The sequence below is a fragment of the Triticum dicoccoides genome, chromosome 5B (assembly GCF_002162155.2).
Source record: "Triticum dicoccoides isolate Atlit2015 ecotype Zavitan chromosome 5B, WEW_v2.0, whole genome shotgun sequence".
Classification (NCBI taxonomy): Eukaryota; Viridiplantae; Streptophyta; class Magnoliopsida; order Poales; family Poaceae; genus Triticum; species Triticum dicoccoides.
The window spans coordinates 464491666-464504263 of NC_041389.1; the positions used below are offsets into that span (position 1 = coordinate 464491666).

At 44.1% G+C, this 12598-nt stretch overlaps 1 protein-coding gene across 2 annotated transcripts in view; it reads right to left on the minus strand.

The window, feature by feature from the left end:
• Positions 1-9109: 9109 nt before the first annotated feature.
• The window catches only part of LOC119310842, a 4687-nt gene continuing 1198 nt past the window's right edge, over positions 9110-12598 (minus strand). The window contains exons 2-5 of one of the 2 annotated variants that reach the window (XM_037586465.1): positions 12476-12582; positions 9941-10756; positions 9686-9844; positions 9110-9615 (exon numbers count right to left, since the gene is read on the minus strand). In XM_037586465.1, the coding sequence (XP_037442362.1) occupies positions 9220-9615; positions 9686-9844; positions 9941-10756; positions 12476-12582 (1478 nt within the window). In that variant the 3' untranslated portion in view covers positions 9110-9219. Of the gene's footprint in view, positions 9616-9685; positions 9845-9940; positions 10757-11917; positions 12583-12598 lie in introns of those variants that run through there. The other variant, XM_037586466.1, reaches the window with a different exon arrangement.

Here is a 12598-nt window from a genome sequence, read left to right on the forward strand (position 1 = left end):
TATTTCTTTTGTGCTTTATTTTAATTTTGAAGGAGTTTCATATATTCTACGGTACTACATACATGCATATGAATGTACAATTTCAAATAAATTTGAAATTAGAACCAAAAAGAATTCAAGAGGAATATACAATATATATTCAATATCATCGGATGACCATATACAATTTTGAACAAGTTTCCATACATGATTTAATGCATATAAAGTTCTACGTCCTCGTAATAGTGTTCTCCTTTAGGATGGAGGACTTCCCTGCTGAACCATCCAGCTAGTTCCTCTTGAAGTGGTCGGAAGCGAGCTTCTGGACTAAGCATCCACCGGAGGTTATTCCTCTGAGCATTGGTATCACTCGGAACCCGCTCAGAGGTGTATCTCCGGATCATCTCACAGACATAGTATCCACATAGATTGGTCTCCGGTGGCTGAATATCCCCAGCATTCTTAGCCTTTAACATTTTTAATTCTAGCTCTTTTTTGAATTCACCGACCTTTGTATCTACGAACCGTCTCCAAACCCTACGAGGCAAAGAAAATTAAATGAACAAGAGAGTTATTAATTAGTTACTTGATATTAGGAAATGAACGAAATAGGCCGATCGATATAGAGAGCAAATGAATGAAAATAATTACTTCTGCAACATTCTTCTCATGCCGCCCCAAAGCTTTGGATCCATATTCACAGAGTCGTGGACGAGACATTCTGAGGTGTTAACTTTAATTACTAGCAGAATCCAGTGGAACCTGCGGACACGATACATGCACAGTATGTCATGCATAACTCATCGATTAGCCGGCCACATACCATGCATGGAGTAAACAAAAGAGAATGTGCTCAAGACAGAAACACTCACTCAAAATGGTAAGGAAATAGAATATTACTTTTGAGTTCCTGCTTTGTAAGAAAGTGCCACAGGTCTGCCTCCACGTCGGCGGGGTGACGCTCCAACACATGTCCATTAACGATGTGTGGGTCAATGAACCCAACATCATGGATGTTCCTTACTCTGCATTCCTTAATCTTCATTCTGCATGTATAATAGCGGACACAACAATATAGTTAGGACATATATATAGTGCAGGCAATATGAACGAGATGGGCTAGAAATTAATAAATCACTTACAGAACGTAGCAACTGATGATAGATTTATCGAGCTCGCGCAGATTGAAAAGCTGGAACAATTCACTCAGTTCAATTTGTACATAGTAATGTTTGAAGTGATGCTCATGTCTAACTTCCGCATAAATATATTCTTTGGCGTTTTTATTTTTTATGTAACCCTTGTACCATTTCAGCAGACCTTTCATTTGTGGAGGTAGATCCTTTTCCTGCGCAGGCTCGACGAGAGGCCCATTCTTGACATATGTAATTACTACCTCCTTCACTGGCGCCTCATCAAGGCCTAACAGTTCACGAAGAGTAATACCTAAGTTGGCCGCTTGTTCTCTGGCACTCGTTACAGTCAATCCCTGTGCTGCCGCAGCTTGTATGATCTCGGGGGCATCCGGACAGAAGGCTTCCACTATAAGCGGGGCAATCGATTGTTTACTTTGTTCCCCGAGCTGGGCAACTTGTTTCCCGCTTTTTTTACTTTTGGCCTTCTCCTGCTCTTTGTTCTCCTTGAACATGAGTGCCTGCCTGCGAAGTTCACGTGCATAGTCGTTAGGCAGATTCTTCGCGGCTTGGGACGGTGTGCTCAAAAATGACTTAGCCCACTTCTTTTGCTCATCAGAAAATACTGGCTTGGGCTCGGGCTCTCTTTTCTTCTTGCAGTCCGCCTTCCATTTCTCCAAATCAGCAGCCGCGGCCGCGTCGACTTCCTCGGCACTACGTTCCCAAGGCCTTGTGGGGAGAGGCTTCAGTGATGGCTCCGGTACCTTTGTGGTCTTAGGTACATAAGGGTCCGGGTTAATAATCCAGGACTGCTTCTGCTTCTTTGCCGGAGGTGGATTGGGGGGCGGCGTCTGATCACCCGCCAGACGAGGACTGGGGGGCGGCGGCTGATCACCCGCCGGACGTTGTGGACTGGGGGGCGGCGTCGGCTGACGTGACGGAGGTGTAGGTGAACCGCCACCACCACCACCACCACCACCACCGCCACCGCCACCGCCACCACCACCACCGTAGGGGGGTGGACTTGTTGTCCTTGGCGCCTCGCCTGGAAACTTGATAAACTTCTTTTGCCATAGAATGAAATGGCGCTTGACATCTCCAAGTCTTTTCTCCCCTTCAGGTGTAGCAATGTCAATCTCCAGGTCCTCAAACCCTTGGACTATGTCCTCCACCGTGACACGAGCATAGCCATCTTGAATGGGGTTGTTGTGGTGGAGTGCTCCAGGTAAACATGGTAAAGCACTACCGATGGCTACCTTCATGGACATGCTCCCGATAGGATAATACAGATGACATTCTTTCATCTCCTTTATATCGTCCACGGGGTAGCGAGGAGGCTCCGGTGAAGTAATTTCGACCACCAGAGGCTCCGGTGCAGTAATTTGGACCACCAGAGGCTCCGGTGCAGTAATTTCGATCGTCGGTGCATCTGCACCAGCCGGTGGGGCCTCCGTGGAAGCCACGCTGCTTCTCCGCTGCTGGCTTCCGAGATCCGCTGGATGATCTTCATGCTGCACTCGAGCTGCATCTCTTTCGGCTACTAGTACACTCATGGTTTTCTTCATCACATTCATTTCCGATGCCAACCGCGCCACAACATCTGCTTCCCGATCCATCTTTCTCTTACGGCTTCTGTAACCGTACGGGTCATCGTTCTGGGGGAACCCTATTTTCCACGGAATGTGCCCCATGCCTCGTACACGTCCTCCGTGTTCAGGATTCCCGAGGGCTTTTGTCAGCGCGTCGTTCTCTCTGTTGAACTTGATCTTCCCCTGTTGAGCATCCCTCATTGCGTTAATAAGGGCTTGGGTGGGTTTAATTAATTTGCCCCGGTAAACACACTCCCCTGTCTCCGGGTTCAGCGTTCCCCCATGCCCGTACCACCAGCTTTTGGCCCTTGGGTCCCATCCCTCCGTACCTGGACGGATTCCTCGCGCCCTCAGCTCGTTCTCCATCTTCTCCAACCTAGGCACCCAAATGCGATACCCTCCTGGCCCCATAACATGATTGTACTCCTTCTTAGCCGCATTTTCCTTAGTTTTTTCGATATTTGAATGAACTGCCCCGATTTCTTTTGCTTCACAAATTCTGGCCAATCATGTTTCAGTTTCTCATATTGTCCTTTGAAATCCGGAGTCTTGTTCTGCTTGACAAAGTCATGGGCTAGATTTTGCTTGAATTTCCGGAATGCGTCGGCCATCTTATGAAGAGCGAACTGTTTGACTAGCCTCCTCCTCTCCTTGTTTTCCTCAATCTTGTTACCCTCCTCATCGAATTTGTTGTATTCCGGAGGTAGAACGAAATGTTCCATAAGCTTCTTGAAGCAATCTTTTTTTGTTCTCTTATCGACAAAAGTGAAACCATCAATTCGTGCCTTCTTTGGCTCATTCCACTCCTGGACGGTGATCGAGACGTTGTCTCTAACAATGGCTCCGCATTGGCTGACAAACTTGGTGGCGTTCTTGCGGGGCTCCAGCGGCCTGCCGGTTGCACTGTCGACAACCTCGATGGTGCATGTTTCTCCTTATTTCATCGTCTTGGTTGCGCCACGCTTTGACGACGTACTCGATTGTTTCGACGATCCGGCCGAGGGCTAAAATAAGAAAGAGTCGCGCGCGTTAGTACACACATATTTATTCAAATCAGTTAGTTTGTATCACCAGAGGCTCAATGTATATATATACCTCGGCGCCGGAGGTGGTTGCTACTTCCATTTGAAGATCGTCGTTTATCGACGTTTGTTCGGCATCATCTTGCTGACGGCGCCCTTCATCTTCACCGTCAAGGTTCAGATAAGAAGAGATATCATCTTCTTCTTCTCCGGTCGGCACATATAGAATATCGCCGTTTATGATGCCAAACATATGTGCTTCACCGTCCGGATCATAGTTGTCCATAATCGGGTCAGCTCTATCGTCCGCCATTATGTCAGTCCTGAAAACATGTAGTAAAAACAAATTAATTAAGTGAAGAAGGGGGGCGGTGGCGGTGGCGGTGGCGAAAGGGCGGTGGCAAAAGGAGGGGGCGAGGAAGGGGTGGGAGAGGGTGTCGCGGTAGAGCGCGAGACGGGGCGGCAGACGACGGCGTCACGGAGAGGGAGGCGAGGACAACACACATGTATAACCCTCGCCGCCCCCTCTCGATCCAAAAAAAAACACCGCGCGCATCGCCGCCCCCCTCGCCGCCCCCTCTCCGTATATGCGCGGGGTCGTGTACATTTTTTTAAAGCGGGATCGTTGTACATTGACGCGCGGGGTCATTGTATATATTGATTATCAAGTTTTACTTTTTTGTTGTTAATTATCAAGTTTTATATACGTTTTTTTGTTAATTATCAAATTTTACGGTTTTTTTGTTAATTATCAACCTTTGGTCGCGGTTGGCCAGAACAACCGCGACTAAAGGTATTTTTCAAAATACTTTTTCTTTTTCAAAATCTTAAAAATACAAATAATATATCAGAAAATTCAGAAAAATAAAACTAATTCAATTCAATATGTTAAAAACACAAATATTATATCAAAAAATTCAGAAAAATAAAACTAATTCAATTCAAAATTCTAAAAATACAAATAATATATCAAAAAATTAAGAAAAATAAAACTAATTCAATTCAAAATGTTAAAAATACAAATAATATATCAAAAAATTCAGAAAAATAAAACTAATTCAATTCAATATGTTAAAAACACAAATATTATATCAAAAAATTCAGAAAAATAAAACTAATTCAATTCAAAATTCTAAAAATACAAATAATATATCAAAAAATTAAGAAAAATAAAACTAATTCAATTCAAAATGTTAAAAATACAAATAATATATCAAAAAATTCAGAAAAATAAAACTAATTCATCAGTGGTATCTCGAATCATTCGAAAATGGACACCAAACACATCACGGGTAATATAATTCACATGATCCATTCAACAAAGTTTGGTACAATAAATTATTACACATCATTTCTTCCCTTGTGTCCCTGCTTGCTTACGATTGTGCCGTATCCATGGAGCATCCTCATCATTTAACTTAATGCTTGGGTCGGTGTTCACTTTGAAGGGCGGAATTTCAGCAAACATATTATAATCTTCTGACATGTCTGTCTTGTCCTCCACTCCCATGATGTTTCTTTTCCCTGAAAGAACAATGTGGCGCTTTGGATCATCGCATGATGTACTGATCGTTTTCTTATCTTTCCGTTTCCTCGGTTTGCTACTCATGTCCTTCACATAGAAAACCTGAGCGACATCTTTCGCTAGGACGAATGGTTCGTCAAGGTAACCAAGATTGTGGAAATCCACCATTGTCATTCCGTATTGCTGGTCCACCTTTACCCCACCTCCTGTTAGCTTGAACCATTTGCACCGGAACAAAGGGACCTTAAAGGAGGGTCCATAGTCAAGTTCCCATATCTCCTCTATGTAACCATAATATGTGACCTTTTGCCCATTCTCGGTTGCTGCATCAAAGCGGACACCACTGTTTTGGTTGGTGCTCTTTTTATCTTGGGCGATCGTGTAAAATGTATTCCCATTTATCTCGTACCCTTGGAAAGTCGTTATAGTCGAAGATGGTGTCTTGGCCAACATGTACAGCTGATCTACAACATCATTGTCATTCATTAAATGTTTTCTCAACCAACTGCCGAAAGTCTCCATGTGGGCCTTCCTAATCCAGGATTCAGGCTTCCCCGGGTTGTCCGAGCGTAAAATATTCTTGTGTTTCTCAAAGTACGGAGCCACCAAGATGGAATTGGTCAGTACAGTGTGGTGTGCTTCAGTCAGAGAATGGCCGTCCATACATATCGTTGATTTCCTTCCGATCGTGCCTTTTCCACTTAGTCTCCCCTCGTGCCGCCATCGAGGAAGACCAATCGACTTAAGGTCAGGAACAAAGTCAACACAAAACTCAATTACCTCCTCATTTCCATAGCCCTTGGCGATGCTTCCTTCTGGCCTAGCACGGTTACGAACATATTTCTTTAATACTCCCATGAACCTCTCGAAGGGGAACATATTGTGTAGAAATACAGGACCGAGAACGAAAATCTCTTCGACTAGGTGAACTAGGAGGTGCGTCATAATATTGAAGAAGGATGGCGGGAACACCAACTCGAAACTGACAAGACATTGGATCACATCGTTCTGTAACCGTGGTAGAACTTCTGGATTGATTACCTTCTGAGAGATTGCATTGAGGAATGCACATAGCTTCACAATGGCTACTCGAACATTTTCCGGCAGGAGCCCCCTCAAAGCAATCGGAAGCAATTGCGTCATAATCACGTGGCAGTCGTGAGACTTCAGGTTTTGGAACTTTTTCTCCGCCATGTTTATTATTCCCTTTATATTGGACGAGAATCCAGACGGGACCTTCATACTGCTCAGGCATTCAAAAAAGATGACCTTCTCTTCTTTGGTCAGAGCGTAGCTGGCACGACCTTGAAACCATTCCGGATGCCGGTCATCAGGGTCTTTCAAACGTTGCTGGTCCTGCCGTGCTTCCTTTGTATCATGTGTCTTCCCATACACGCCCAAGAAGCTTAGGAGGTTCACGCAAATATTCTTCGTAACGTGCATCACGTCGATTGCAGAGCGGACATCTAGGACTTTCCAATATTCTAGCTCCCAGAATATAGATTTCTTCTTCCACATGGCTGCGTGCCCGTCAGCTCCCTTCGGAACTGATTGTCCGCCAGGACCCTTTCCAAAGATGACTTTCAAATCCTTGACCATATCAAATACCTCAGCACCAGTGCGTTCCGCAGGCTTCGGCCGGTGATCTGCCTTGCCGTTGTAATGCTTGCCTTTCTTTCTTACTGGATGAATTTTCGGAAGAAATCGACGATGCCCAAGGTACACGTTCTTCTTACAATTTGGCAAATGTACACTTTCAGTCTCATGTAAGCAGTGCGTGCATGCATTGTATCCCTTATTTGACAGTCTTGAAAGGTTACTAAGAGCAGGCCAATCGTTGATGGTTACGAAAAGCAACGCTCGTAGGTCAAATTCCTCTTGTTTGTGCTCATCCCACACACGGACACCACCCCACAGCTGTAAAAGTTCATCAACTAATGGCCTTAGGTACACATCGATGTCGTTGCCGGGTTGCTTCGGACCTTGGATGAGCACTGGCATCATAATGAACTTCCGCTTCATGCACAACCAAGGAGGAAGGTTGTAGATGCATAGAGTCACGGGCCAGGTGCTATGGCTGGAGCTCTGCTCGCCAAAAGGATTCATGCCATCCGTACTTAGAGCAAATCTTATGTTCCTTGCGTCAGCTGCAAAATCTTTGAACCATCTGTCGATCTTTCTCCATTGCGTTCCATCTGCGGTGTGTCTCAACTCCCCGTCCGACTTACGGTCCTCTTTGTGCCATCGCAACAACTTGGCATGTTCTTTGTTCCTGAACAGACGTTTCAACCGTGGTATTATAGGAGCATACCACATCACCTTGGCGGGAACCCTCTTCCTGGGTTTCTGGCCCTCAACATCGTCACCAGGGTCATCGCCTCTGATCTTATAACGCAATGCAGTGCATACCGGGCATTCATTCAAATTCTCGTATTCACCGCGGTAGAGGATGCAGTCGTTGATGCATGCATGTATCTTCAGAACCTCTAAACCTAGAGGGCAGACAACCTTCTTTGCTTCGTACGTACTGGCGGGCAACTCGTTATCCTTTGGAAACATATTCTTCAACATTTTCAGCAAGTTTTCAAATGCCGAGTCAGCTACACTTGCCTCTGTCTTCCATTTCAGCAAATCCAGTGTGCAGCCCAGCTTTTTCAGACCATCATCGCATCCGGGGTACAGCGCCTTTCTGTGATCCTCTAACATGCGATCCAAATTCTCCCTCTCCTTTTCAGTTTCGCAGCGTCTCCGTGCATCAGCAATGGTCCGACCAAGATCATCAACGGGATCATCACGTGCCTCTTCTTCACCTTCCCCTTCACCTTCAGCATCCTCCATGAAAGTATCACCGAAATGAGCAAGATAGCTTTCATCGATGAAATCATCCCCTTCTTCATCTTCTTCCATTATAACCCCTCTTTCTCCATGCTTGGTCCAACAATTATAGCTTGGCATGAAACCGTGCCGAAGCAGATGCATGTGAACATCTCTTGAGGAAGAGTAACCCTTCTGATTCTTACAGATAACACATGGACAAGATAACAAAACCCCCCTGCTTGTTCGCATTAGCCACTACGAGGAAATCTTTCAAACCCGTAGTGAACTCGCCGGAGAGTCGGTTACCGTACATCCATTGCCGATTCATCTGCATTATTATAATATAAAATATATAATTAACCATCATGCATTTGTTAAACTAACTAGCTACAAACAATATAAATTAAACAATGAACTGCACACATGCATATTTTATCAATGACACATCAAAGGTTCATCAAGTTGCTAACCGCGATCGAGGAGTGTGGCTCCAACACTTCATGTCATGTTTGTTTCATGCTCTTGGGGCATTTCATCAAACACCTTATGTGCATAAGAGGAACCAAAAGCAAACCTACACCCACTTGTGAAGAGAATGGCTCCAAATGGCTAAGTGTTGGCTGCTGGATGGGTATATATAGGGGAGGGGCTTTAGTTGCGGTTGGCCTGGCAAACCGTGACTAAAGGTGCCCGAAGGCCTTTAGTCGCGGTTGTCCTGGCCAACCACGACTAAAGACCCTCACGTGCGCCAGCTGGCCACCGAGCGCCCTGGGCCCAGGCCTTTGGTCGCGGTTCACCTCCAGAACCGCGACTAAAGGTCCCATTAGTCGCGGTTCCTACAGCTTCGCGACTTATGGGGCTGGACGGAAGCCTGTTTTTCCACCAGTGTGCCCCAGTAGAATAGAAGTAGATAAAACAGAGCTGGACACACAGTCAGCACAGCGGTCTTGCATTATGACCATGGAAACATAGCTTAATCACAACCAATATGTGATTGTACTATCACACAACAAACTGCACTGTTCTGCTACTTCAAGAAAGAAAGAAAGAAACACAACCCATATAATCTTGCAGCTGTTGAACACTTGGTAGTTCTATTTTTCCTCGGTAACTAAACACTAGATAGTTGCTATAGCTTTGGATGGCCGCCGTCGTTAAACAACATGGCAACGGCTGCAGGGCTTGATAACATTTAACTTGACAGTGGAGGGGACTTTCACCATAACGTGTCTTTCGATAGCCAAGACCGCTTTGTGGGCTTCCACGATCATGTGCCTGCCTTCACTGAAGCATACACCGAATTTGTGTCTATTCAGCCTATAAGCATCTACATCGCCAATACCAATACCACCTGAGATGGTGTCCAATGTAAGGCACTCGAGTGATGTTGCATTCTCAAGAATATGGCAGGTCAGCTCGACCATGCTCTTCGCAGAGCAGAAGCCGATGATCTCCACCTTCTTGATGTTGCCATGCCGGAGTCCTGGAATCTGCCTCAGATGCGAGGAATCTTGAAGAACTGAAACATGCTTCATGCGAGTCTGTATAACCTGCATAGGAAGTTGATTAATTATTGTTCTATGCACCATAGGTAAGAGATATGCAAGACAAGTGACTTACTTCCAGCCTGAAAGTCTCCAAGATAGGGCAGGCATCCAAAAAAACGACTAGAGAAAAATAATCGGAGTTTGGGGAAAATGCCCCACTTTCAGCATCAAGACGAATGTCCAATTGCTTGAGGTGGAAGAATTCAAGAGGTGCTGATGGTGTGCTGAACATCTGCACAGATATGTAGTAATTATATCCAATGCATGTGTACTGTTATATCAATGACACCGGCATCTAACAATCAAATCAAGAAGTTTCGGAATATACCTCACCAGTCGAACGAATGCTGAGAGTTTCAAGATTTGGCATACATGCTGGAAGCTTGGCACAAGTATGATGAATGAGGTTAAACTCAGAGAAGCGGACCATTTCAAGGTCCTTCACTCGCAATGAATCTCCAATAGAATGGTGTACTATGTAACTATCGATAGAAACAGTGCGGAGATTTGGAGCTTTATTCTCTATACCTTTCAGTGCATCGCAATCAGACACGTTCAGCTTGCTGAGCCGGTGTAGCAGGCAAGGTATCTTGAGGCAAATGATGTCGCTGCACTCTGTGAGATGCAGTTCCTCCAAAGCAAAAGAACTGGAAAGAAGGCATCCTAACTCATCCTCCGTAATATGCACCGAAAGCAGATCCAGCCTTGTCAAGCAACCAAGTCCAGCCATGGGATGGAAGGCGCATCCGCTGAGGTCAAGCCTCCGAATTGAGTTTCCTCCACTCCCAGAGAATAAAAGTGAGCACGGGAAGTTGTAGTGCTCTGCCTTGTTTGCCAGATACAGTGAAATCTCGAGTTCTTCAATCCCTGAAGTAACAGCAATCTGAAGCCAATCGTTGAGTTTACTGGTGTCAAAGCAAGGACCATTGTATTCAAACTCGAACGTCTTCATGCCAATGCCCGAGTGTTTTTTCATAATTTGGTCAACTTTGTTGACGAAATGCTGTCCATTTAGGCTCATTTTACTCGTACAAAAAGTGAGGTTGGGATAGTATCTCCAGGAACATTCAAATGCACAAGAAACGCAGCTAGCTCGGGCAGCATCTCTCATTGGCAGTAGGGAACTTATATGATGCCAGATGTCCTGCAAACAAGATAATGGGAGAAACGTTAATATTGAATTGTATTGGAAAGTGGCTCCTTTAACAGGAGCAGAAACAGGATGGTATGAACTAAAATGACCTCCCAGGTGCTCTGTGTAAAGTGTGCTGTATTGTATGACATATTTAAATAGTGCAAAGGAAATTAAATAAAATTTTAACACCGAGAAATGCTTTCCCTAACAGTGTCATTAATGGCTTCTGTAAAGTCATCTGTTACTCACTAACAATGTTGTTACTTGATTTAAAAAATGTACAATAGTGAAACCGATGCTCTAGTGTTACGAAACTAGCAAAAAAAGAAAGGACACTATTTTGTTCATGAAGAAATTTCATTACACTACGACACTTCAACAGTGTAGAGAAAGTAGGCTCAAGATATCAAAACTGACAACATTCCAATTCTTTGCCTGAATATGCATACTTAATTATTCGGTAATGATAACTCCCGAACGTTCGGGAGTTAAGCATGGCAACCCGAATGGGTTTAGATGGCAAGTTTAGTTTGCGTGAGATTAGGAAAACATGGCACTTTTCTGACAAAAAAACGAAAAAGGACGAAGTTGCCATCCCCTATGAACTAAAGTTGCCATGTAAAAACGTTCGGGAGTTATTGGATTCCTAATTATTTTATCCAATGACCAATATCTTTTATTGAAATTTCAAAACTTGTTGCCTTTCAATTCGTGATTCAAAATCAGAGAAACTAGAGTCCGTAAGCATCAACGGAATTTAACCGATAGATTCCAGGAAAAATGATTTTCCTTGGGGTTTGATATATGTCAGTGTATCTGTCCCCACCCTCCCCTGCGCTGGGACCGATGTTGGTGCCCTTGGTGCAGCAACATCGGGTAATACTTTATTTCTCTTCTCCTTAGAATAAACATAAGAGCTCCTGCCGTTGGTTTCAGTAAGATTGTCTAAATGTACAAGAGCAGCTTCAAACATTATATATGGAATTTTTTTTCTCATAAATGATAAAGTTATTGTAGGCAAAAGAGCAAAAAGATTTGTACAGGTAAAGAATAATGTTGAATGCTAGTGACAAAAATCACTAGTCTAGCAAAGAAGAGTGTAGAGAAGGCCAAAGGGCTAAATAAAAACACTTGCATGACAGGGGGAAAAGAAAGAAAGGTCCCAAGTACCTGATAGAGAGGTGTGAATTTAAGAGGAGAGTTTGGGACCTGGATTGGTCAAAGCTTTGGCATTAACAATCTAAAGAGATAGTTGGCATTTTTGTCCTATTCCATTTATTAGGACTGAAATAAGCATGTCTTCAGGAAGAGAAATCTGCAGTTAGGCAAGGAAGTAGGCATTATCACTGCAGTCATGCCTGAAATATGTTCTGGCACAAGGATCAGGTAAAAGGTTTCACGATGAGGAGATGAAACCAGTTACCCAGCTAGTCAGAATGTGGAAAGTTAAGTGCTGGGCAAATTAAAAAAAAAATGGTTTTGAATGTGGAAAGCAAAGAGCTGCGGTAAGAAGGCAAAGGTGGCGGTGTTCTGAATGATGTGATTTTTATTAAACTGCGTATGCCAGATATGGGGAATATATAATTTGTACTAGCAAAGCTACAGTTCACTTTACTGTCATAATGACAAAGTAGTGAAGTATTGAAAGATTTGTTTGTAACAATTTGTGTAATAGAGTACCCATGACCACCAGGCCGATCAAAAACATAGCAATATTATACCCAGTACCATTGGAAGGTCTGGCCCCGACAATCTCATTCTTTTGCCATCTTGAGAACTATCCCCTTGTTCACAGGGTGAGCCTTTTCGTTTAGCCACGGAAGCAATCGATGTACCTGCAATACATCATGC